Source organism: Aulonocara sp. 'chitande type north' Nkhata Bay, linkage group LG1 (genome assembly GCF_057382095.1).
Source record: "Aulonocara sp. 'chitande type north' Nkhata Bay isolate Kocher_YH1m ecotype deep benthic linkage group LG1, A_spYH_male_GT1.1, whole genome shotgun sequence".
NCBI lineage: Eukaryota > Metazoa > Chordata > Actinopteri > Cichliformes > Cichlidae > Aulonocara > Aulonocara sp. 'chitande type north' Nkhata Bay.
Window position 1 is genome coordinate 37,388,864 of NC_141344.1, and position 26,869 is coordinate 37,415,732.

General features: G+C 44.5%; 1 protein-coding gene across 8 annotated transcripts in view; it reads right to left on the reverse strand.

Annotated features, from left to right (window-relative positions):
- Positions 1-20,507, reverse strand: part of ppip5k1a (diphosphoinositol pentakisphosphate kinase 1a) — a 35,616-nt gene extending 15,109 nt beyond the window's left edge. For all 8 annotated transcript variants that reach the window (XM_086294918.1, XM_086294911.1, XM_086294902.1 and 5 more), the window contains exons 1-19: positions 20,360-20,507; positions 15,753-16,270; positions 15,010-15,205; positions 14,681-14,771; positions 14,467-14,552; positions 13,440-13,594; positions 5,519-5,620; positions 5,019-5,180; positions 4,808-4,929; positions 4,625-4,726; positions 3,946-4,032; positions 3,792-3,867; positions 3,582-3,691; positions 2,615-2,700; positions 2,400-2,525; positions 2,038-2,159; positions 1,698-1,880; positions 525-666; positions 183-406 (exon numbers count right to left, since the gene is read on the reverse strand). In XM_086294918.1, the coding sequence (XP_086151044.1) occupies positions 183-406; positions 525-666; positions 1,698-1,880; positions 2,038-2,159; positions 2,400-2,525; positions 2,615-2,700; positions 3,582-3,691; positions 3,792-3,867; positions 3,946-4,032; positions 4,625-4,726; positions 4,808-4,929; positions 5,019-5,180; positions 5,519-5,620; positions 13,440-13,594; positions 14,467-14,552; positions 14,681-14,771; positions 15,010-15,205; positions 15,753-15,896 (2,316 nt within the window). In that variant the 5' untranslated portion in view covers positions 15,897-16,270; positions 20,360-20,507. The remainder of the gene's footprint in view (positions 1-182; positions 407-524; positions 667-1,697; positions 1,881-2,037; positions 2,160-2,399; positions 2,526-2,614; positions 2,701-3,581; positions 3,692-3,791; positions 3,868-3,945; positions 4,033-4,624; positions 4,727-4,807; positions 4,930-5,018; positions 5,181-5,518; positions 5,621-13,439; positions 13,595-14,466; positions 14,553-14,680; positions 14,772-15,009; positions 15,206-15,752; positions 16,271-20,359) is intronic.
- Between the last annotated feature and the right edge of the window lie 6,362 nt (positions 20,508-26,869).

Consider the following 26,869-nt stretch of genomic DNA (forward strand, 5'->3'; position numbering starts at 1 on the left):
AAAGTGCAGCACAAAGGATTCTGCTGTCACATAAAACCTTTAGCCTCAGCAGCATGTCATCTTTTCCTTGCACCTGGAGGAGCTGCTTGTTTCATGTGTTTATTGGCACATCAGTCATATAAAGACTCATGCATGGATCTGTCACTCTGAACCATCCTTATTGTACCCCCCCGCCCCCTCACCTGTGGGATGACGATGTCAGCCAGAGCTCGAGACAGTCTGAACAGTTCCAGGGTGTCCTCGAGGCCGAGGGTGGCGTTGTGGATGACGTCGTACTTGACGCAGTCGTAAATGTCGGGGATTTTACTGATGTCGTAGCGGCCGTTCTTCATGCGGAAGTCTCTCTCTAGCTTGGACCAGCGCTGCAACATCAGCTCCAGCGTCTCGCTGTGGTACAGCTGCAGGTCTGGTGAGCAACAGATGTTTTCAGCTTTTCGCTGCACCTTTCAGGGACTCTGAGCTTCAAAAGCAAAATGTTGGGTTTTTATTTGAGCTTCAGAAAACGCGCTGAGGCCTGAGCTCACCTGCAGACTTGGGGTCTTCCATCCTTTTGCGGATCTGGGAGGTGAGGCTCTGAATGAGGGCGTAAACCTGGTCACATGTGGCCACTGGGTTCTTAACAATCTTCATTGAATTCACCAAAGAGGCGCTACAGGTTGGTGCTAGCTGTAAGAGCCACATGGAGAAAAGCAAAAGCTTTTATTAAAAAGATGCTCACTCAACCGAACGACTACTTTCACTTTACAAAAGGCTTAAAAGAGCCAAACTTCCAACCACACAAAAAGAAGTGACATGAAAAATGAACGATTAATACTGAAATATTTAGTTCAAGGAACACGATGCATGTGGTGACACACAGGGAGGTACACCCTGTGTCACTGCCACAAACACTGAGGAAACATGTCAGAAATGTTGTTTACCCAGTAAAAATATGTTGTATTGACTGATTATCACTGTTAGTTTGATCAATACTGAGATCGTACGAATTCATTGGTATTAGTGACACAAATACTTGTATTGGACTCGCACACACATGCTGTGTGACATCCCTGCTAATGTATAAACGTCATTAATCACCTAAACTCAGAGAATTGCTTAAAAAACATTATCTTAAAAAACATCCTGAAACCTTTGTTCTCACACTGGTTACTGCACGTCTTTGGCCAAACGCAGTGTGGCTTTGTGACGTTTACAGATATGCTGACGTGCTGTACGGGCTCGCAGTTATGGAGATCTGACTCGGACGATTCACATTATCACCACTGCACCTCCCGGCCTGCATGCACGTTCATCACGCTGTAGTCTCCGCTGTGCTGTCAGGCTGCTGAATAAGGTCGATGTGCTGCTTTGTGGTGCAGGCACACCTCTGCAGAGCTCTTTGCATGTGATTTGTTCCTACTTAACATCACCTGCCCTAAATCCAGACATTTCCAGACAGCAGCTGATGATCCGCTTGTAGAACCAAGCTCTTCACCTCCTGTTTGTCCCAGACGTCAGACTCTTGTTTCTCCCATCATCACTGCAGCGCAGAGACTCACCCACTCAGCCACACCATCAGGCTTACAGAATACTCGACTTGCTTTCACTTTGCCATTAAGATTCGGATTATTTGTGCAGCCCTACTACCACACATGCTCTCCAATATAACCACACAAACTGCTCTGGCACGTCAGCGATAAACACAGCTGGTTAGTCACCCTGTCGTAGTCCTCGTCGGTGAAGTCTCGGTCCTTCTGCAGGATTTCATGGAGCCGAGCTTTGACACGGTGTTGGCAGCTGCTCAGCGAGTCGCTGTCGTTGTCCAGCAACCCGTTCATGTTGGCGCTCTTCACCATCTGAACCAGGATGGGAGTCAGCTCGCCCTCCAGGGCCAGCAAACCCTGCCCACACAGACACATTTCACTAGTTACTGCACGTCCAGTATTTGGAGGGTGTGTGCCGTGGCTTGTACCAAAGCTCAAAGACCTCAGCCTTCCTGTTTCTGTTATTACAATTCTGTGCTGACTGAAGCTCTTAGAACAGCAGGATGCTGCGTACCTTTGCAAAAGCAGCAGCTGTCATCTGCACCCTGCCTTCATCAGACGCATAAATCTTCAGGTCGTGTCTGTAGGTGCTGTGTAGGCGCAGTAACCCGCAGCCTGGAAATCCAGCATAGTCTCCTACAAAACACAGTATGCATGCACGCACGCGCACACGGACACACACACACACGTGCACACACACGCACACAGGCTTGTTTTAAATCATTTCTCTGTTTAAGACCTTTCATAACATGTAACTGGTGAGTGAACAACACGGACCTGAGGTCTCAGCATGTTCATTTTTCCATCACCAGCTTATTGCTCAGAGTTACAATGCCAGCAGCACTGCGTGTGGTAAACATGCTGTGTGCGTCTCACCTTGTCCTCCGGGGTACATACAGCGGAAGGCTCTCCCCAGTTCTTCAGCCTGCACTCTGCCAGCGGGGGTCAGCTCCCCCCCCCACTTCAGCACCAGCAGCAGCGATGGCCCTTCCTTACGAGTGTCTGGAAATGACCACAGAGGCGGGCAGTCAGCACTCAGCTTTAGCTTGTTCCTTTGGGAAGAAGCTATTAAACAGTCTTTGTCTTCCTACCTTCCTCTTCACTCGAGGTCTTGGGCTGCCCATGGGGCAGGTAAGTAAGCTGCACTTTTCTGTTGATCCCCGAGAAGTGACCGTACCTTTGTTACGGGAAAAAAGCCAAAGATACTTATAGTTAGCAATGCATGACAACTCACTTCTGATAAGGAAAGACGGGCTTGCTTTTATGACGACTACCAAAATACAGCCTTGGCTGTGACTGTAAATATTTTCAGCAGTGTTATAACAGAAAGACTGACTTTGAAAACTTATGAAAATGTAGAAAAGAAGTGAACTGGTAACTTCTGAGAAACCCATCTGTCATAAACACGGAGAAAGATCGACACCTTCAACAAAACAAGAAGCTTTATAAAAATCTTTGGGAACGATCCCCATCCTTTAGAAAGATTCGTTTTTAAGTTCACTCATTATTGTTCAGAGGGTGTCAGACTGGTTTTATATCGAGGTCCAGACTGAAACGCTCCTTCCTGTCAGCATAAAGAAGTTTATTTAATCCCAGAGACATCTGAATATAAGAAAAAGAAGTGTGCTTATACCTCAGTGTGTCTCAGTGTTTCCACGTGATAAAGAAATGCTGCTGGACTCACTGACACAAATGTGTCGACACGACTGTTTTAGTTTAAACTGTAACAAACACATGTCAAAGTACAGGAAAGAAACCAGTTCACTGACCACACTGCCCAGTCATTATAAAACTGAACTTGTAGAAAATGTAAAAACTGAAATTTGTAATATCAAATCTTGGGTTCTGTTGTTACTTACTGTGAATGTTAGCAGAAAAAGTCGTAAAAAGTCAAAAATTTGAAGGCCTCCTTCACATTTTCTAAAGTCACCTGGTGGGGCAGCAGGCCCCGGGCCTTATGTTTGACACCCCTGCTTTAGTCAAACAGTTTGCCGAGCTGAGCCAGAAACAGATTAAATGAATATGAGATCAGGAGTCAATAAAATGCTTCTCACTTACATCTCCAGAACCGTCTTCAGCTGCTCCAGTTTGGACTTCTTCTCTTCTATCTCACAGTCGTTCTGCTGCCCGATCTCTGCTAACAGCTGCCGGGTGATGTCCAGCACCTCCTGTCGGGGTTCAAAGTCACACACACATGTTCACACACACTTTGTCCTCACAGAGGCCGCAATGACAAATGAAACCTTGGCTATTGTTTTCTTCTTTTACCTGCAGTTGTTTTGGTTTTTTGAGTTTTAATTTCCCAGTTTTGTATCCTCCATATTTCTCAAACAGATCAAAGAACCTGAAAGCATCCGAGACGTTAATCAAAGATCTTTAACCTGCAGGAAACAGGAGCATATTAACAGAGAGGCAGGCCTACATTGGGTTGCGAACTTCCATCTTCATTTTCTGCTTGGGCGTTCTGTCTCCGTGTCGGATAACGGCGATGACACAGCGAAGTTCCATCCTGCAGAGCGTGAGTAGAGATTTGAGTTGCATCAGTATAAATCTGTGTACATGACACGTTTCTTCAATGAAGCTGTGTAACTAATTAAGGCAGCACCTTTGCTATGCAGCTGAGCTTTGGGGAGTGTGATGGGCTCAATCAGGACGAACTGTGTGAAAATGTGCTGAATGCAGCGCACGCTTCAACCAACACTGATGATTTTAGAAATCTGTTTGGCTTTAGTTGGTGTGCTCAGCTCAGGGGCATGCTTACTGTCATCTACTGTAGCTAACACACAGTTATTATGTTAAACTGAAGAAGCAACTCTGCTTTTTAAAAAGTGACAGAATTTCTTATTTTTTTGCATTTATCAAACTACTTTTACTATATTAGGCAAAAATGGAATAAAATGTAGTTTATTTATTTATTTAATTTTTAAATGATTGAATTGATTAAGTGGGAGAAAAAAAGTGACCCACACCTTTGTGGCTGTATGTGAAAAAATAATTGGCCCTAAATCTAATGACTGGTTTTGGCAGCCTTGGCAGCGCGAGCTGCAATCAGGCGTCTGTGATAAGTCTAGTCCTCTGTGTCTGCTCCTGTTATGACTCACATGGTCCCTGAAGTGGTGGGAACAATGGGGATGTCTTCAGCCTCAGTAGGGATAGACCAAGGAATCTGAAACTGCGGAGCCAGTTCACGCATCACAATATTCCTGCAGAGAAACGCAGACTCCATCACCAGATCAGAACGAGACGGTGAACACCAGAAAAGAGAAAAGAACTAAAGGTGGTACCCGAGGATCTTGGCACAGTCATCGTAGTACTTCATCGAGTTCTTCACAAAACTGAAACCGTTGACATCGCACACGTAGGAGTGTCCATTGGCCCGCAGAAGGTCAAAGCCGCACACTGTTTGCTGCAGCGACAGCAGATGAGGACGAGGTTCATACTCCACAACAAGAAACCAGAAAACTGTAACACACCTAAGGTATCAACTGCACATACCTTGAATGCCAGGCAGACCTTACGAGCCACCAGTTTTTCCATGGCTGACAGCATGACGGGGTAACGAACCTCCTTGCCCTCGCTGTCTCTCTCCACCTTCCCGTCCAAAGCAGGAGACTTTCGGGCCTCGGCATGAGCGTAGTCCGGTCCCACCGTGTACACCTGACATGAAATGAAAACACCCACAAAAATCTGAGGGATGACCCAAGCGGGTACTCCCCTCCTCGTGTGACTTGATAAAGTTTTACACTGGAGGCCTTTATTGACACAACGCCTAAAGACGATCTGTGCCTCCAGCTGCCCGACAGCCACGATAGAGAGAAACCCTTGAGGTCCTCCAAATCATATCAGCGGTTTTACTGAACACACCAGCACAGTTCAGGTTAATGTGGATTAACGTGACAGTTGATGAAATCCTTTCTACAGGTGCTTTATTAGCATTAACAAAGTGTTCTTTGCACATATTTTATCTACCATGTACTCTGTGACAAATACTCTACCTTAACATCTGTGCCATCTGTTGGCATGAACTCTTCATAGATGTAAGAGCCCGTCTTCCTCACGCTGCTCTCTGGCGAGTAGACGCTGCTCCGGCTCCCAATCTACAAAATCCAGAGAGTCGCTGAGTGGCCGCTCTCTGTTAATGAGGTTCACCTCTGCATGGTTTCCATAAAACCCATCAAACTCTAAATTAAAGGCCACACTGTGTTTGACAATGCTGCCATGGATCAAAGACAATGCAATTACTGATGAGCAGCAGTAGTCCCATATCCAAGGTTCATACGCATTTTTCAGGGTCAAATTCAAGCACTTTTTAAGCACTTTCAATGTCCATTTTCAAGCTTTTCCAGCACATTACCCCAAAAAAAAGAATGCATGTTTCACTTAGCATCACCCCAGTAAGGCCATGTCAAAATTAAATCATTTTACGTCGACTTAAATGTCCTTTGTTCCAATTTTGTTAAAACTGAAAAATGCACCACAGACAAAAACTGAAAAAGGAAATGGTGCAATATGCACTCGCTAGTGTACAAACTCAAACACATTTCTCTTAAAAATTAAGATTTGAAAATGTGAACAAATCTGCACCAAGCACCACAATAATACACAGCAAGGCCAAATTAAGAAGTCTTCTCATCAGATATCGAGGCTTCTTTCCTGTGTGACACAAAAAAACAAAAAAACAAACATCTGTCTCCTAACTAGTTAAGCACCCACGCCCCCAAAAATGGGGGCAAAAGGGAGGAGATCATGTTCAATCTGTTATAACACAGGGTCAGAAAGTGCTGACACGATAAGTGTCACAGAAACCTCTGAATCTCAGATAAAATCTCATATAAACCATGTCTACAAACACCAAACAAAGCAAAGACAGCAAACAGTTAAAGGAGCAGCTACATCACCATGAATCTGTGGACAGGCTGTGCGGGGAGGGGTGGGGTCACACATTGAAACAGACTGATCTGCAGAGGTGCTCGGCAGCCCAGGCGGAGAAATTTTGCTTTTAGACTTTGCGACTCATCTTATTTCTCTGTCTGATATGAAAACTATTCGGTCAGATAGTTATTTGTGGTGAAAGAAATACAGTTTCAAGCACTTTTAAGCACCACATCTGAAATTCAAGCACTTTTCTAACCTTGAAAAGACAATATTACAATTCAAGGATTTCAAGCACCCGTATGAACCCTGTATAGCAGGGGCGTCCAACTCCAGGCCTCGAGGGCTGGTGTCCCGCAGGTTTTAGATCTCACCCTGGGTCAACACACCTGAATCAAATGAGTAGTTCATTACCAGGCCTCTGGAGAACTTCAAGACATGTTGAGGAGGTCATTTAGCCATTTGAATCAGCTGTGTTGGATCAAGGACACATCTAAAACCTGCAGGACACCGGCCCTCGAGGCCTGGAGTTGGGGACCCCTGCTATATATCATTAAGAGAAGAACCTTAGCCTTTCAGCAAGAGGTACTTCACTCCCACCATGAGCTACAGCTCCCCTAAGACATCGCTCACTGGCCAGTCCAGCTCCTTGAGGGTTGAAAATCTTAGGGAAACATCTCCATCCCTTCTGCTTCTTCTGGATGGGTGTCAAACATACTCAGGCGGGGCTGACCTCACCTCCTGCAAGCAGGAAATGGCAGAAGCCGTTTGCGAGTGTCGAAGCCGATCCCCGCCTTTCTCACGCCCCGCGGAGCCCGGCTGGGCTAAGGCCGTTTGCATATTTAAACAGTTTTCTAACATGCACCTCCAGCAGAGGGGAAGCAGAGAAAACAGCCTGTGTAGGCTGGGCTTCACTTATACCAAGAGTGTGTCATGAGTTGGGGTGCTGTTTAGGGGAAGGGCTGTGAATGGAACCAACCCAGGCTGCTACGTGCACATAAATAACTGTGCAGTGATGGTGGTGGTTCTGGCTCAGACTCAGGCAACGGTTGATCTGCCAACAAGACACCGACCCTGAACACATGGCCAAAATAACAAAGGAGTGGCTCCAGGACCACTTATGAATGCCCGACTGAACATCTATGAAGGTGCACCAGCGCTCCACATCCAACCTGATGGAGTCTGAGAAGTTCTGCAAAGAAGAATGGGAGAAACTGCCCGAAAACGCGCTGAGCTTGTAACAGCAGACTAAAAGAGATCTGAGGCTGTACTTGAACAGACTGTGAATATTTGTCATTAAGTGTGCCTATGCGAAGGCACACTTATTACTATTGCTCGGATTTATTATTATTAAGTGTGCCTATGCGAAGGCACACTTATTACTATTGCTCGGATTTATTATTATTATTATTATTATTATTATTCTTTTTCCGCCTGAAATTTTGGACCTTAACTCGCCCCACAGTTTTGAGACAAGGTTCACATATGATATATCATTGTGTGCGGCTGGAGCTGGAATGAGTTGCTATGACTTTTGGTGTTTATTACTTCTATAGTTTTTTAAATATGAATATTTTAATGCAAGGTTTTTCCCATTGAAATGAATGGAGAACAAGAAAACTTCATTTGTGGTGTGCTGGCTCACTCTAGTGGTATGTCGGGAGTAATGCGAGGCGGCCGCTGTGTCCCTGTGGACGCTTTTATTTTGTATAACTACCGGAAGTAGTTCCTGTGTACTGACGCTAGCTGGGTAGCTAGCGCCGCGTCGCTTAAAAAGCAGCCGGGCTTGTCTTAAACTTAAGAGGCTGACACTCGCTAAACCACCCGATCGCTCGCCAAGCGACTGTTTCACACTGGACTTATTTTTCGTTTATATGGGCCGATGATGCTGGTCGATGAGGAAAAACTAACTGAGTTGTTTGGTGGTGGCTAACGCGGAGCTAGCTAGCCACCGGTATGTGTCTCTTTCCCCTCATATGTGGGGAAAGAAACATGTGAGGCGGCCGCCGATCGACCGGTTTTCAGGTGAGAATGTAGGTGTGTAAACGTCAAATATCTGCTCGTTTTGTCAAAACATCCCATATTAGCAACAGATTTCTCACGATGTTGCTGCTAGCCGGCTAGCTAGTTTGGCCAGCCGGCTAGCTAGCTCGGCTTCGCTCAAAAGCACCCAGGCTTGGCTTTCAGTGAGGCGTCTCTAACTCCTTTCACCCCCGATCGCTCCGCAAACAGTCTTTGTCTTAGCTGGACTTATTTTTCGTTTATATGGGCCGATGATGCTGGTCGATGTGGAAAAAATAACTGAGTTGTTCATATACCGGTGGCTAGCTAGCTCCGCGTTAGCCACCGGTATATGTCTCTTCCCCTCGTATGCGGGGAAAGAAACACCGATCGACCGGTGGTGGCTAACGCGGAGCTCAATCGTGGATAAGGGAAACCCAATGCAGGAGAAGCAGGCGGCTGGTGAAATGAATTTCAGGTAAGACGTTATTAACTGCACTCTATTTGGGTCAGATATAAACCGAGTTTAGGTGTAGTTTATTTTCGTTGTGCTGACAGTTACAATAACTGTACTGCGTGCTAGCTAGCACGACGGAGTTTCTATACAGCTGTGCGCGCTAAGTTACTGATTTTGAACTTTATGACAGCCTCCCCTATTTTCAGGCGAGAATGTAGGGGTGTAAACTTCAAATATCTGCTCGTTTTATCAAGAAGTCCCATATTTTATCAAGAAGTCCCATATCTCTCACGATGTTACTGCTAGCGCCGCATGGCAGCTAGCTGGCTAGGGCGGCTTGGCTGACACCTAGGCCGGACTGACTGATACCCAGGCCGGCTCACGCTCTCGTTTCACCGCCGCATGGCGGCTAGCTGGCTAGCGCGGCTTGGCTGACACCCAGGTCGGGCTGGCTGACACCCAGGTCGGGCTGGCTGACACCCAGGCCCGCTCACGCTGTCGTGTCACCCCTAGTCTTTCGTGATGACTCTTGGTTGGCTGCTGGACTTATTTTTCATTTATATGGGCTGGTGATTCAGTATGAGTGTCCGGTGAACTGAATGTCAGGTAAGACGTTATGTATATGTAAGGTAGTGACTGGAATAAGTCACAAGGTGTCGCTGTTGAGCTGCATATATGTTGTAAATTTTAGCAATTTTGACCATTTGTCCTCTGCAGGACACCGTAGTTCAGATTTCTCGTTCGCGTGGGCGCCATCTTGGTTCAGTGTTTACTGTGATGTGCAAAGGTAAGCACTGTCAGTGGCGAACTGCATTGGTTTTGTTTAAAAATAAGTGTTCCACTGTGTAAAATAGCGGTTTGTCATTTAAGCCGAGCAAATATTTTGTTTATTGAGAGGTTCATGTATTGTCTGATGAGAGTATGAGACAAAGATATACTTTTCTTTCTTACTCTCATATAAAATATTTAGCTTTTATTAAATAGTTATCTGAATCTTACAACCAAAGTTTGTATAATAATACACAAGATTGGCTGTAGACCATTGTTAATCATTCAGAACACTGTGTAAAAATAACAAAAAACAAAAAGTGAATGAAAAGTGCATAAATATTTATTTTACGTGTTTGATGTGTGTGGCAGGGCGTGGTCTGCAGTGCCGCTGCAGGGGAGGTGGACCCACCTCAGCGGCATCTGCAATCACGCCTCTCAGGTGTAAAGTCTGTGCTCTCTCTGCTTTTTTTTTTTTTTTTTTTTTTGTGTGTATGTGTCGGGCTATGAGATGAAAAGCTACAGCCGGCTGTGTGGGTACAGCAACTATGTGTGAAAAGTGGTCCATAACGTAATGCTTCAAAGTGTGTTCATGCAAACATTGTCGGGTCTGCTTATGAACCTCTGCGCACAGCGTCTACAAATTGGGGCTGTACGAAGTCACCTCACCTTTACACAAAACTGTAAGCTGTCATCTGTGAGGCGCGAGCGGTGTTTGGTTTTACCATAGTTCATGGTGGAGAATGGCTGCTCCGGTGAGTTTTGCTCTCTGTAGCCGTTTGAATGGCAAACTATACTGATTAGCGGCGGCATAGGCACACTTAAAATTTCTTCAGAAATTTTCGCTTTCTAGTTATTATTATTATTATTATTCTTTTTCCGCCTGAAATTTTGGACCTTAACTCGCCCCACAGTTTTGAGACAAGGTTCACATATGATATATCATTGTGTGCGGCTGGAGCTGGAATGAGTTGCTATGACTTTTGGTGTTTATTACTTCTATAGTTTTTTAAATATGAATATTTTAATGCAAGTTTTTTCCCATTGAAATGAATGGAGAACAAGAAAACTTCATTTGTGGTGTGCTGGCTCACTCTAGTGGTATGTCGGGAGTAATGCGAGGCGGCCGCTGTGTCCCTGTGGACGCTTTTATTTTGTATAACTACCGGAAGTAGTTCCTGTGTACTGACGCTAGCTGGGTAGCTAGCGCCGCGTCGCTTAAAAAGCAGCCGGGCTTGTCTTAAACTTAAGAGGCTGACACTCGCTAAACCACCCGATCGCTCGCCAAGCGACTGTTTCACACTGGACTTATTTTTCGTTTATATGGGCCGATGATGCTGGTCGATGAGGAAAAACTAACTGAGTTGTTTGGTGGTGGCTAACGCGGAGCTAGCTAGCCACCGGTATGTGTCTCTTTCCCCTCATATGTGGGGAAAGAAACATGTGAGGCGGCCGCCGATCGACCGGTTTTCAGGTGAGAATGTAGGTATGTAAACGTCAAATATCTGCTCGTTTTGTCAAAACATCCCATATTAGCAACAGATTTCTCACGATGTTGCTGCTAGCCGGCTAGCTAGTTTGGCCGGCCGGCTAGCCGGCTAGCTAGCTCGGCTAGCTAGCGCCGCTTCGCTCAAAAGCACCCAGGCTTGGCTTTCAGTGAGGCGTCTCTAACTCCTTTCACCCCCGATCGCTCCGCAAACAGTCTTTGTCTTAGCTGGACTTATTTTTCGTTTATATGGGCCGATGATGCTGGTCGATGTGGAAAAAATAACTGAGTTGTTCATATACCGGTGGCTAGCTAGCTCCGCGTTAGCCACCGGTATATGTCTCTTCCCCTCGTATGCGGGGAAAGAAACACCGATCGACCGGTGGTGGCTAACGCGGAGCTCAATCGTGGATAAGGGAAACCCAATGCAGGAGAAGCAGGCGGCTGGTGAACTGAATTTCAGGTAAGACGTTATTAACTGCACTCTATTTGGGTCAGATATAAACCGAGTTTAGGTGTAGTTTATTTTCGTTGTGCTGACAGTTACAATAACTGTACTACGTGCTAGCTAGCACGACGGAGTTTCTATACAGCTGTGCGCGCTAAGTTACTGATTTTGAACTTTATGACAGCCTCCCCTATTTTCAGGCGAGAATGTAGGGGTGTAAACTTCAAATATCTGCTCGTTTTATCAAGAAGTCCCATATTTTATCAAGAAGTCCCATATCTCTCACGATGTTACTGCTAGCGCCGCATGGCGGCTAGCTGGCTAGGGCGGCTTGGCTGACACCTAGGCCGGGCTGACTGATACCCAGGCCGGCTCACGCTCTCGTTTCACCGCCGCATGGCGGCTAGCTGGCTAGCGCGGCTTGGCTGCCACCCAGGTCGGGCTGGCTGACACCCAGGCTGGGCTGGCTGACACCCAGGCCCGCTCACGCTGTCGTGTCACCCCTAGTCTTTCGTGATGACTCTTGGTTGGCTGCTGGACTTATTTTTCATTTATATGGGCTGGTGATTCAGTATGAGTGTCCGGTGAACTGAATGTCAGGTAAGACGTTATGTATATGTAAGGTAGTGACTGGAATAAGTCACAAGGTGTCGCTGTTGAGCTGCATATATGTTGTAAATTTTAGCAATTTTGACCATTTGTCCTCTGCAGGACACCGTAGTTCAGTTTTCTCGTTCGCGTGGGCGCCATCTTGGTTCAGTGTTTACTGTGATGTGCAAAGGTAAGCACTGTCAGTGGCGAACTGCATTGGTTTTGTTTAAAAATAAGTGTTCCACTGTGTAAAATAGCGGTTTGTCATTTAAGCCGAGCAAATATTTTGTTTATTGAGAGGTTCATGTATTGTCTGATGAGAGTATGAGACAAAGATATACTTTTCTTTCTTACTCTCATATAAAATATTTAGCTTTTATTAAATAGTTATCTGAATCTTACAACCAAAGTTTGTATAATAATACACAAGATTGGCTGTAGACCATTGTTAATCATTCAGAACACTGTGTAAAAATAACAAAAAACAAAGTGAATGAAAAGTGCATAAATATTTATTTTACGTGTTTGATGTGTGTGGCAGGGCGTGGTCTGCAGTGCCGCTGCAGGGGAGGTGGACCCACCTCAGCGGCATCTGCAATCACGCCTCTCAGGTGTAAAGTCTGTGCTCTCTCTGCTTTTTTTTTTTTTTTTTTTTTTTTTTTTTTTTTTGTGTATGTGTCGGGCTATGAGATGAAAAGCTACAGCCGGCTGTGTGGGTACAGCAACTATGTGTGAAAAGTGGTCCATAACGTAATGCTTCAAAGTGTGTTCATGCAAACATTGTCGGGTCTGCTTATGAACCTCTGCGCACAGCGTCTACAAATTGGGGCTGTACGAAGTCACCTCATCTTTACACAAAACTGTAAGCTGTCATCTGTGAGGCGCGAGCGGTGTTTGGTTTTACCATAGTTCATGGTGGAGAATGGCTGCTCCGGTGAGTTTTGCTCTCTGTAGCCGTTTGAATGGCAAACTATACTGATTAGCGGCGGCATAGGCACACTTAAAATTTCTTCAGAAATTTTCGCTTTCTAGTTACAGGTTATTGTTTCTAACATTTTGAGGTGAAAAACAAATTGAATACTTTGCTGCTGCACTGTAAATTGCACAATACATCAGCCAATAAAATGCACTCTCTGTTTCGTGTTCTCTGATTGGTCCATTTCTGACACTGGGTTTTTTTAAAATTCTTCTGGCAACAACAAAACGTTTTTGTTCTTTCTTTCCATACTTTAACCACATTGCATGGAACGCTTATTTATAAGGAAAAAAAGCCACAAGGGCCAAATCAGAGACCTTTCTGAAGAGCCGCTGGCTTCCACCACCAGCCGATGTGGGGTAATAGATGTAGACGTTGTGGTCCTCGGCACACACGGGCTTCTCAACAAAAGGCTTCTGGAAGATTTCTCCGTTCACCTCCACATGATCCTCTCCTTCTACGAGGTTGCACTCTGAGACAGACACACACAGATCAAATGCATCTGTTTAGCACGCAGCCTCTTTTCATTACCACCCAATATTACACACATGACGTTCCACCTCGCCGTGTTTACTCTAGCGCCCTGTGAAGCAGCTCTACCCTTTCGACTACGTGATACTCATCACAGTCATTAGTGTCAAGGATAAGGACACTTAAGACATCTGACCGTTCATCAGTCAGGAGAGTTTGTGTCACTGTGTTTAAACGGGAATTGGATGACAGAGCCAACATACCACAGCACTTAAGTATGGGACACTTGTGACTGCTTCAAATTTGATGCTATATTTATCCTTCAGCTAAGAAAAACACAAGTACAGCCTTACAAAGCAGACTCAAGGATGCTGCATGGACAACGGGAGCTTGGGCTGTTTTTCTGAGCTTTTTAAAGTTTTAGAATTAATGGTGGCAACATTTTTATCACGCATGAAACGCTGTTATTGGCAACCATGAAACAGACTGTAACTTTGTAACAACAAGTGAGACCTGCCCCGACTCCCTTGGTGAACTCCCACAGCCTGTGGAGTTACTTTTTAGGAGCAAATGATGCTTAAGCTTGCTTCTAAAAGCCTTTCCTTAATACTTGCCCAGAAAGAACAACAACAAAACAAATAGCCATATGACCTTAACTCATTCACTTCTTGACCTCTAAACAAGTAGAGGTCAAGAAACTATATACAGTAGATATGCAGCATCTAAAATTCTGTAACAAATGGGGGGAATAAGGTCCAGCAGAGACCTGACAGGACCTGAAAGAGGCCCTTTAACTGAAACATGTACTCTTTGCATCGTCACAAATGTTCTCAGTGCATATATGTAGTGACTTGTTATCAGCAGGAGACTGACCATCTGGTTTATCGGGGTCACGGTTCAGCACAGCATAGCGTGGTAGATCAATCCCTTCCTCCTGCAGGATGCGATACACCTCTCTCCTGTCAAAATCAAATGAAGAAACAAAAAGAGGAACAAGCACTGGCTGTTTATTTTCACATATCCTGATTCTCTTCACGTGTATTTAGCTCAAATGATGGAAGTAGATAGTTTCAGTAAAAGAGCGCACCTGTCCTGTATGTAATACTGCATATTCAGGTCATTGATGAGCAGAGGATTTCTTAGTTTGGCATAGCTCACGGCCTTATCCAGCGGAAATCCTGTTTTACACAAACATGCAGAGAAACCTGAAACAGACTCTTAAACCATAATCTTCACTATAAGACAGCCACTCAGCTCAGTGTGCGAATGCTTGGGAACTTTATAAGATGATAAACACAGCAGAATGTGTGCTACGTCACACAAACATCATCAATATGTGACGAAGCAGGGAAGCAAGAAGCACAATGAGTCTGTTGTGTTTTTGCATGTGTGTTTCAGTTGGGGAGGGCACTGTACCCTTGGAGTGGAAGGAGATGAGGCAGTCACAAAGAGGCCATTTGTCCACGGGCTCGTTGAGGATTACGTCCTCTGGGAAGATGACCACAGTGATGTACTCGAACCTGCAAAGCCTCTCCAAGATCTGGGTCATCGGCTTGGACTTTGACTTCTTCATCATGCAACAGATCCCCACGACAATCTGTCGCTCTGGGGGCTGAACGAGGAAGAGGAGAGCACGCCGGTTAAACTTTCGGCTCTACGTACATTAACTGAAATCAACAGCAAATAAATTCTCTAAAAGTGCATCTGTAAAAAGACTAAATTATATATTTTTTTAATATCACCAACTCTGTAACCTTCATTAAGTTCTAAAATTTACTTTACTTTCTATCCTCTGTCAGCATCTGGCCACCTCACTAATTCATGCATAGCTACATGTATTTAATCGAAGCTAAATACAAACTATGGTGGCTTTTAGAAACTTCTCATCTCTTTACATGTATGCATCTGCTAAAGAAATTAGCTAATTATACTAAACTGTAAAACCTAACATAAAGGAGAGCTCTATTTTATATTTGCATCAAGTATCACTACGTCCAAAGTCATGCTAAGTCCTAATGAATCAATGACTTGATTATTTTGAAGTAATCGACTGGTCAAAAGCCATGGATATACGGCTGCCATGGTGACAACATGATAGCTTAGAGCTTCCTGCTGCTGACTAATCAGTGACAATCAACTGTGACGGGAGAGTCACCCACCGAGTCTGTGTCTTCGCCGTCCTCATACAGCTCCATATCTGTCCTTATGCTATCTTCCAGGACCTCGCTCTCATCGTCCTCGCAGCCCACGAAGAATCTGGGAGCGCCACACCGGCTCTCGCCCGGGCTGTTGGGCTCTGACATCACAGTCCCCCACGGCAGCCCTCAGCATCCCGCCGCGCCATCGTACACCAACACGCCGCCGGAGCCAGGCCTGGGGAGAGGGATGGGACTTCTCTGCCGGGGCGACGCAGCAGAGACGGTGGACGAAGGCGGGCAAGGCTGAGCGGCAAGGCGAGACTGAACAAAGGGAACTCCAGCATAAAAGGTTCTGTAGGAAATTATGGTCCAGGCCGGTCCTCCGTGGTGACAACTTCACTCGAGCATTTCATTCTTCATTCAGCAAACTCACGTGTTAAACAGCTCGCTCGTATTTCACAAGAGTCTCCAGCAACGAGCTACGGCTCCACTTGTGTAATGACGGTCCCGTCGTCCATTTGTACGCAGACTTGACAGTCCTGCAACAAATGAGAGCACAACATGAAAGCTACACTTATGAGATTGTGCTTCACAGTGCAGACCAATGCTCATCTGCACTGCCTGTAGTCTGTTTGTTACAAGGTTACAAATATTAGCTGTTATAAATGTCACACTATGTTTAGCTCATGATTTCATTTCACTTTCGTGGTGGTCAGCATGTCCTGGAAGCGTTGTCCTAATAAGCCAATTTGCTGAGTGCGCAAAAACACATAGAAACTCTCTTTTTTTTTTTTTAAACCAACATGAAACAAGATTATTAAATGAATCCAGACATGTTAAACTGGCTAAATCCTTTGTTCATTCCCCCACAGGCCCAATATTCAAACAGTGGTTTGATTTAAATGTTTTCATTTTAGTCTTTCAGCTCCATAACAACTTTGTGTTTATTAGAAAAATTAACATCAAGCCTAATGCTCCAAATCTCACCCAATATTAAGCAGAATTAGCCTCGTCATTACTGGATTACACATTAAAGTGACGCTGCAGCCTGGTGCTGGCCGTCAGCTCTGTTCTGCCCAACATAAGCCGGTCACGGGCACAGGAACGTCAGCAGACCACAACACCTCATTACTCCCTGGCGCACTAGATGACACAGCTGAACAACAAACCACTTCAGCAGCAGGCACAGTCACTCAGGCAAAAGCTGCAAAGGCTCCCAATGAGAGTACGAACCAGTACTCGATTACACAAATGCCTGAGGATTTCAAAGTCAGGGAACACACACAAAAAGGCCAAGCTCTCTCTGCAGAGTGTGGTTGTTTATTTTAAGCCTCCAGTGACCTGAAAACTCACTGCTCTTACGTAACGGCTTTCATTAATTAACACGACAGCAAGCAGAACGCCACAGAGATTTTGTTGTTGTTCAATCGTTTTAGGGACAGCTCGTTTGCAGCTCGGACTCCCCTGGAGTTGTTCTGCATGCTAAAAAATAATCCATACTAATGGATTCCATGGAATACTATATTATAGTATACCATACTATGGAATCCATACTAATGGATACTGATCTTCACTGGAACATAATGTGATGGTAATAATGCCCTTCAGTTTGCCACCATCTTAAACACGCTGTTTAATCTGCCTGCACCATCCTTTTAAAACAGCTTTTTCTTTTTTAAATTGGAAACTTTAAAACAGCAGGGTGAACCCAGATGACCATATAAGGAATATCAGCTCTTACTGACATCACATAGAACCCATTCAAGAAAAAAGAAGCATTTGAACTGAGTATTCAGAGCATTTCTTATATTGAAAAATATACTGGGTACTGGTTTTAAATATATATTTGTGGACATGCGGTAAAAAACAAAATCACAATTTTCTGGGTGTCCTTGTAATGTTTTATAATAATAATAATAATAATAATAATAATAATAATAATAATAAACTGAGCTGTGTACTGTTACAAAAATTAAGCTAATTGAAAAATAGGGACAATCTTTGAACATTTTACACATGAAATATTAAGATAATAATCCACAAACAGATACCCACAGAGGTACTCACAGATACACATTTCAAAGACAGCTTTGCATGACTGCAGCACCTGTCGAGCCTGTTTTGATGAATACTGCATTTCTGCTGAAATTCACTCTCACGCTTTCATTATTTAAATTAAACTGTTTTCATACCAAAGTGGATGAGTGTGTGAGAGCCTGAGCATTAATCTGCTCCTTTCACCTGCTTACTCCAGCTACCAGCAGGGCTGCAGTTCCCACTGAGAACACCAAGGTCATCAAGTCCTTTGTTTTTTTCATAAGACTATTGAGGTGATTTAGTCTTAGTTTAAATTCCACAGTTTAACAACGAGCTGCTGTGAGCTGAACCCTGCTGCCCCTCATTTTACACAGGTTTTTAAATGTGACAGAGCTTTAGTTTTCATTACTGATTTATTTGACAATTTTCCTTAACTAGTCCATTTCTACGGCCTGAAACAGGACTGTCTATAACGGTCCTGTATAAAAAGAACGCTCCAAATCAACCAGTGATATGTAAAGACCCCAAATATTTAAAAAAAACATGTAGGAAAGCTTTAAGCCTGGGAATACGTTTCGTTTTTAAATCTACAAAGATAAAAAAAAATACTGTTGTTGCTTTTTGTTTTGGGGGCAATGAACTGAAGTCATTAATAGATTATTCAGAGCAATTCTAATACTGCACCACCAACTCCGGATGGGAGGAGGAAGCTGGCTCAAATTCAACAAAGCAACCAACAAAAGAATTCAATTCAGCATTATTATGTTTCTTCATAGTTGCCATTTTCCTCATTTTTGGGATTTGCCAAAATTAGAGACTCCCCAATCTGTTTAGATAAAACTCTTTTCATATCAGTGAGTTTCCAGCTTCCTTTAAATGTTTAATGGGGAGCAAAGGCACTCGACAGTGGAGGTTCACACCACTTAAACGACATTGTAAGCCTAAGACTGTGTGTAGATACTTTTTACTGCCAAATGCTGATGTTGCTGATAGCGGCACAGCTGAAGAGAATATAAACCTTTGTTTCTTCTCTATAAAGGGAGCAAATGTTCTCCTCTTGACTTGGTTTTATTTATTTTTTGAACGGGCGTGATAAATTGAAAAATTTCCTGACAAATCTTCACCCCCTGCGGTCAGCAGATGGTTATGTATGGAAGCTTTGAGATAAACTGCTGCTTAGTAACACTGATTGTATTACCAATAAGTTAGCCTATAAAAAAAAGAATAAACCAATATGTCTTAAACAGGTGACACTTGAAGTACAGCAAACAATACTGATGTTCCATTTCTGAACAGAAGAAAAAAAGGGCAAAAATATTTCTTGGTCCCTTCTAGTGAAATATGAGAAGTTGATGCTTTTCTTTGTAATAACTGATAATAAACACGATGTCGTTCGTGCCAGTCTGTTGTCAGGGGAAACTAGACCTTTGTCAGGTCATGTTTTCAGTTTATAGACAAGCTATTAGATGATTTACCCACCATCAGCTGCTGCTCTGACCTAAACAAATGAATTTCAGTATCACATTAGACATATTTAATGAGACAAGTACATTTAGTCGGGTATTGTACTAAAGTACACCTTAGATACACTTACAGTTCTACTCTACTGTATTTTGTGAGTATATGTTGTACTTTGTGCTCCACTTGAATAATTTTCAAGTTATTATTTTGCTGACCTGTGATCCAAGATTATACTGGCAAATAGCTCGCTCTGCATTTACTTTACACTGTACTTGTATTAATGCAGTTCTGCTTGACGCTGTAATTTTCCACTGCAGTGTTGCTACTTTGTTCCTCAATGATTTAAATACCAGTTTTGCACAATAGTGGAGAAAGTATGTATACAAAACTATTTCCAGCGCCCCTTTTCATGTAATATCATCGTTACAAGGGCACAGCACAGGATATCGAAAATCAATTTGAATGAAAGTAATATGTTTGAATATAGTTTTCTTATTTACAGTGGGCTCCACCAAACCGGTTCTTGGTTCTGTGTGTCAGTAAAAACAACCTGCTCGCCCCTGCTTTACCGACACAGCTAAACACAGTGATACTAACTACGTGAAGAGATTGCATTATTAGCATGGAGAAAGACGTTTTAGTGGCTCGGGTTCGAGTTGGAAGAAGGCCTGATGGGTTTAACTACATGAATATAACACCCAAGGCGGGAGAGAGCCAACTGACGGACAGCTCGCATGAACGACCCCTGACATGTAAGGGTCCGACTTTAAATACCATTGTATGCCAAAAGGACTTGTTGTCCCGAAATGTAGGCTACATAAACGTGACTCGTTATTAATATCCACATTTAAACCCCAAACCGCGAAAGCTGGTTGAATACAAAAGCCTCACTCGGCGAAGAAATTATCGTTAGGTGCCGTTACTTTTCTCATTTTTCATTTTGACATTTAGCTAATGTTAGCATTCAGCTAGCTGGCTCGCCAATGTAAACAAGTCTCCCCAAGGCCATTCTGTCTGCATCTGAAGCACAGTCCAACCAGCCCGGCAACTATCGGTGGTAACGCCTAACACCAGCTACATGCCAAGCACGTTCCCGTTCTCAGGGCTTCAGGACAAAAGTGTGAACTCACGGTGTTACTGGAAGATTTACCACTGCCATCGGCTCTCTTCCGTCCCTTGACAGTATGCATGTGAAACCAATCTTTTTATTTTTCTCAGGTTGACATAGGCCGATGAGCGTGTGAATCAGCCAATCAGAAAAGCGAACTTCCTGGGAGGCGTAACGTAAAAACAAATCACGTGTGCCAATGAGGGACACTCAGCCCAACGAAAAAAAAGGATCGTTAGCGTCCTCTAGCGTTGATACCAATAAATCATATTACACCCCATGAATTAAGAAGGGGATGTCGCTCAGGTCGATATGTGTGTGAAGGCAGACCAGCAAATACTTTTGTCAATTATCTTAAAGTTTTTTTTACCTTAATGAACTCTTTTTATGTTTTTTTTCCAGAGCTTAAGAGGAGGAGACAAATGTTTTGTCTGTCTGATAAGATTGAAATATTATGTGATATTTACTATAGTATTTAATTTTTGAAGCAGTGGTTATTTTTACTGGACCAGCGAGGATTCTGGGTAAAACTCCATGGATGAGGACTTAAAAGGACTCAAAAACATCTCTGATGGTCAGCGTCTCCCACCCCATGCATATAAATGCTGCTGAACTGCAGAGCTGCTTCAGTGCCAGACTGCTGCATCTTCGATGCATGAAGGAGCGTTTCCGCAGGTCCTTCCTCCCTGCAGCTGTCAGACTGTACAATCAGAACTGCTCCCAACAAACATAGATGTTTACATCAGCGCTGTAACTTGGCACTATTTTATCAACCGATTCACACTATAACCAGGAGTTGCCTCTTATCTGTATTTAACTTTAGTTAATTTAATAACAGTACAGTACTCTGTTTTTGGTAACCATTGTCCTTGATGTAAATATGTAAAAATTGTGCGTGTTTCTGTTCTGTGTCCTGTTTCTTCGTATATGTGTCTTTCTTGCTGCTGTCACACCCAAAGTTCCCCTTGTGGGACAATTAAAGGATTATTCTATTCTATAAAGGTCAGCCTCTTTCTCTTGTCACAGAAGAAGACTTCCAGCAGGAGAGTAGCCTTACGTGCTCCTGTCACTACTCTTGTTGGCAGTCTTTTCCCCACTCCACTGGTACCTTTTGTGGACAGAGATTAGAGGAGGCTGCTCCCTCAACCCCAGACCTCTGCTTTTCAAAAAGCAGGAATGGGAAAGAGGACTGCTGGGAATCCAAACCCTTTACTCCTCCATAATGAGAAGCATGAAAGAGAGCTGCACAGAGCTGGTAGAGGCAAAGAGGAAGAAGGTGAGTTTTGGCTAAAGGTCCCACCCTAAACTTCAGGTCAACAGGCAGGAACACAGAGGAGAACTACTGGGAGCAGTAAGCCTCGACCTCAGGCCTCAACTTCACAAACGGGAATGGGAAAAAGAATGATCTTCTTCAGTTCCTGTCCTAATGGAGGGTTCTAGGAGAGGCCCTTTGGGTGCCTGTTGTGGGCTGATAATACAAAGTGACAAACATGTTTGATCTACGAGTGGAAAACTGGAAAACCCTTTGTGATTGGCAAGGTTTACAAGGTTTTAGTATCTAGCAAATACCTGTTCCTCTGTAATCTTGGAAGCTGGTTTCTGAATCCAGCAGGACCACTGAAGCCACAGGATGCTTTCTCATGAGTCTGGCTGGGTTGGCAAGCTACATGCACTGGGGCTTTTTTAACATTTGTCTCTTTTTTAATTGATTTTGTTGTAAATAAAAGTACTAATATTTAATATAATTTTCATATTCTGTGGTTCTTATAGCTTGTGGAGGTCAGTGTCTTGTTCTACAGCACTTACTGCTGATGGGATCTAGCGTCAGCTGAGCATTGGACTGCTCAGACTGTCCAGGCTCATGGAGAACATGGAAATTCCACATAAGGCTGCTGAATGAAGGCATCAAGCATGAAACCCAACAGGAGTCAGGACAGGAGGACATACAGAAGATGATCTAAAACCATATATGTTTTTTTTAAAAGTATGAACTTTTTGCAATTTTGCTTCTGTGCACCACCGCAGTGAATTTTAAATCAATCATGGTGTGATTGAAGTGCAGACTTTCAGCTTGAATTCAAGGCTTTTAAAAACACCTTCCAGGAATTAGAGATGTTTAATCCCTTCATTTCAGAGGTTCAGCCTTTTTAAAAGGTGACCCTCACATCTTGCAGGAGCTTTCCTCTCCTCAGGAGCTCCCTCTGCAGGAGGGGGAGATACAGGAGAGGTGGAGGAAGATCTCAGCCTGAGTGTTTATTGTCTTATGTAGTCTGGAAGATGAGTGGATGGTGGGGTTGGTGCAGTTTTCTCTGTGGTGGTGGTGTTGGGTGGACTGTCCCGGGCTCTGTGGGGCCGGGAGGCGCTGCTGCACTGGGCCCCGGTCTGGATGGGCCTGGGCCCCCTCTCCCTGGCGGGTCGCGGAGTATGGGGGTGCCTACTGGGGTCAGCGGGGGAGCTGGCCCCAGGGAGGGGTCACTTGCCCCTCCCTTCCTTCCCTCCCCATCTCCAGCTGCCTCCCTCTTCCCGCTCCACCACAACCACCCACACATGCAGGACCTTGGAGTAGGGGTATGTCACCAGGGTGCAGAGGAGGCTACCCCCCCCCCCCTCCCCCCTCTGTCCCCTTCTGGCTGCCTCTGCCTCAATTTTATCCCACAACTTAGACATTCACATTACTCACACTCTCATTACACATACATATAGGATCTTGGGGGTGGGCACGCTACACGGAATCCAAAGTACCATCAGGGTGTACACCTCACCCCTGGCGTCGTTGCCCACCTCTCAATTTTAAATACACGTAGACATTGAGGGCTAGCAGGAGGGACCATGCGCTTACTTGCTGCTCTCTGGCAGGTAGCTCCATGCCCTCCTGGGTTTTAAATGCACCTTAGAACACACATGCATCAACACTACAATGAGCGGGTGGAGGGAGGTTTGGACTCTTCTCTCACCCCCATTCTCTGCGACCTGCTGGAGCGGGGGGGCTAGGAGGAGGAGTTGGCCGTCCGACTGCGGTCTGGAGTGTGGGGCCTTCCTGCTGCTGCGGAGTCGGGGCGGTCTGCCTCCCCCCACCGCAGGGAAAAGGGTAACACCACCTGGGTCTGGGTGCAGTTCCCCCTCCAGGGGCAAGGGTACCTAGACCCGGTTTGTAGAGTACGCTTGGGGAGTGTGATCGTGTGTACAGCGTCTCTTTATGTCTGTCTCCACGTTGGTTGAGTGTGGAGTAAGTGCATATGAGAGCACGAGGGTGGGAATGGATGTTTGTATCTGTGTGTGCCTGTATTTCTGTGTCTATATGTCAGGTTGGGTGTCAGGCGCCACCTCTCTGGGGACATCTCAGGTTTGGAGGCCTATCTCCCCCTACCACCACTTCCCCTGCCAGTGGCGGACTCCCTCAGACATCGGTGCGTTGGTGGTTCTTTGTGTCCGGGGATGGGCGTCCAGGTACACACCGGCTCACTCCTTGGCGGCTGCTTATCGGGGCCTGGAGCCTGGGGCTCGCTCGGGCCACTTCGGAGGTGGGGTGCCCCCGGCCTCTCGGCCTGGGGCTCGGTCACTCAGGCACAGCTGGCTGCCGGCGGAGCTCACGGGCGCGTCACTGCAACCCCCCCTGGCTTCTGCTCCGCGGTTGCTGAGTGAGCCCTCATCTGGGACTCTCCTCAGCTCTTTCTGGGACAGTGCCGCGGCTGCCCCTCTGTTGGTCTTCCTTGGTCTCTTGTGTTCTGGGGGCCTCTGGATGTCTGGAGTTTTGATCTCCTCCATACCTGCTTCATGCCCTGGAGGACGGGGCTGTGGCCCCCCCACACCCTCTAGCAGATCATTACATGAAGGAACCTTTTAAAAAAACAAGCGCGTCCATGCTCACAGGTGTACACACGGGTGATCACACACACAAACTACACCCTTTTTGGCTCCTACCTCAAAGCACACTGTGTTCTGTTGATCTTATGTGCTGCACAATAATGTTTAATATTTAGTATTTACTGTCATATTCCCATATATCATTGTGATGTTGTTTATTCTATTACTCTTGTTCTCTTCTGCTTGTTTTCTTTTTTCTTTCTCAGCAGGTGATCCAGGTGATCGATATATGCATTTTTTTTTTCTGCCCGTTCTGTTGGTTTATGTTTTTTGCCCTTCTCCCCCGTCCCTCTTCTCAGCTGTTTCTCTTTCCCTCTTTCTTTCTCCCCTTCTTTCCCCCAGTCAAGTCTGTCCCGTATTCAGTAAGTGAAAATAAAATAAACAATAAAAGGTGAATCAAATGGACCATTACGGCAAGGCTGGGATGGTCAGTTTGGTAAAGTAAATCCGATGGGCATCTTTGTTTGCCTTTAGACAACAATTCTGATGGCAAAAGAGCCAAACGGGACAGGCAAAAAAAATAAATAAATAAAAAAAAAATAATAAAAAAAATAAAAGGTGACCCTGCACTCTTGGAACAAAACCTCCGTCCTGCCGCTGCTGTTGATGTGAGGGCCAGCTTTGACGTCAGTGTTTCTCTGAGCCACTGTGTGCAGACAGGACCCTGTAACCACGGGATACTCGGTTACATACTTGTGTCCAGGCCAATGGGCGGTTGCAGAGGACTGCTATGAAAAGAGCATTTTATTAACAGCAGGCTCAACAGGGTGGTAACAAGGCTCTTCTGTAAGCGAACGTGCAGAGGAGTGGGGGCGCCCACATCCACAAATATTGCTGGTAAAAAATAAAACTACCTTTTAGTTGTCAGTGTATAGAGTAAAACGGGCTGTCAGGTGAAGAGACATCTTTTGTCACACATTCACTCAAATAAATCTAAATGATCGTATTCTCTTTCACTACTACGAGCGTCTGCCACAAAGACCCTCTGTGAGGAGGCCTCTGCTGCCCTCCACCCTCATATGGCTTCCATTTGCCGAAGTCAGGGGCGTTACACTCTCTGTGACTTACAGCAGTAGGTCAGCACACGTCAAGAGGTTTCATTATGAATGCAGATCCAGTCTTTGTGCCGCTGGACACCAGCCTGCTGCTGCTGTGCTTCCTGTCTCCAAGTCGCTGAACGAGATGATGGATTTCCTCTTTTTATTAGAAAAACACAATCAATGTATCCTACCGTGGATTTGGAGATCATAGCACAAGTTGATTGCAACGATAAGCTTCAGTTCATCACTGATAGAGATGATATCTTGAAATGAGCATTAAAAAATCCCCCAATAATGATTTAAATATCTGACACCTCAGAAGTTTAATTCCACTAACTGACTGTTGTTCAGAAACACCAATTAACCATCTGTTCTATTATAATTTCATTATAATATTCTCATAAGGATTCTGGCCATCGCAGTAAACCAATGGAAAGTGAACCAGTTCACATAGACTCTAGTATTAAAATGTCAAACACTCCTCAGTAGGTAGTTTTCCTCTTAAACTGTTCAACGGGTGAATTTTTTTTTTTACGAGATAACACAAGGTAAGATATTTGATTTGTCCCAAAAGTTCACAAGTCTACCATTTGGATACTGGTTAAGCTTATTGGTTTAGCTGTGGCCACTTTGATGGGTGTAGACTAGCTAACAGCTGTTTTCTAGGCCTTTTTCCATGAAATTGCGGCTCTGGGCCTGCTGTTGGTTGATTTTTTAAAATGAATTATAGAACAAATGTTTGACATATTGTGGAAGAAGATTTCTGCTTTTTGGTGAGTGAAAGTTAAGCATTATATTTGTATCTTACTTAGCTACTCTGTTTATGTGTGTCTGTGCATGCACCCTACATGGACGCACCACTTGCTAACCATTGTTAGCATCAGCTAATAGCTTAGCACTCCACCCTTTCTTCCAAACATGCAGCCATTTATGGCCGAAACAAAATACCAGGTCAGAAACGTATTTGTGAATAATCAGGTCTGCGGTAGCCATTAGTGATATCGTTATAAAATTACCTGAAATCATTTATGTTTATTCATTACTGTGCCTGTGTCTAAACAGGTAGAGTGACTTCCTCATTTATATTTTTTGCATATACTAGAAAAAAAGAAATAAAATAAAAATAAATACAGGTGAAAATTGTGCTAGTTATCCAAAGGGTTCCCTTTATGAAGAAGCTAGAGTAGCTTTAAGCTATTTTGCCACTACCTGTAAACACATCCTGTTTGGCCCACTTCAATGAGTTTGGGGTCAGAAAGTCATACAAAACACTTATAAGACTTCTTGTAAAGGGTGGGGACACATGTCTCAACAGTAGTGCCTTGATAGAGTAATCAGTGACTCTGGGAGTGGACCCAGCAGTGGTCTGGCTGAGGGAACTTGTGTTTTATTAGCTGTGATTTTGGCCCAGCAGAAGAAGGTCTGCTCTGTCCTCCACAGGACACGCAGCTCTGTGACAAACACCATAAACAGATTAACTACCCAATCTCATTTAAACGGGAAGGTAGCTGGATGTTTAAAATGATATATTGGCTGACAAAACTGTGACTACACTGTCATGATGACACATTAAAAAGTATTTTTAGATTTAGGAAACAGTCTCCATCTATCCCTCAAGCTGGGGTCCT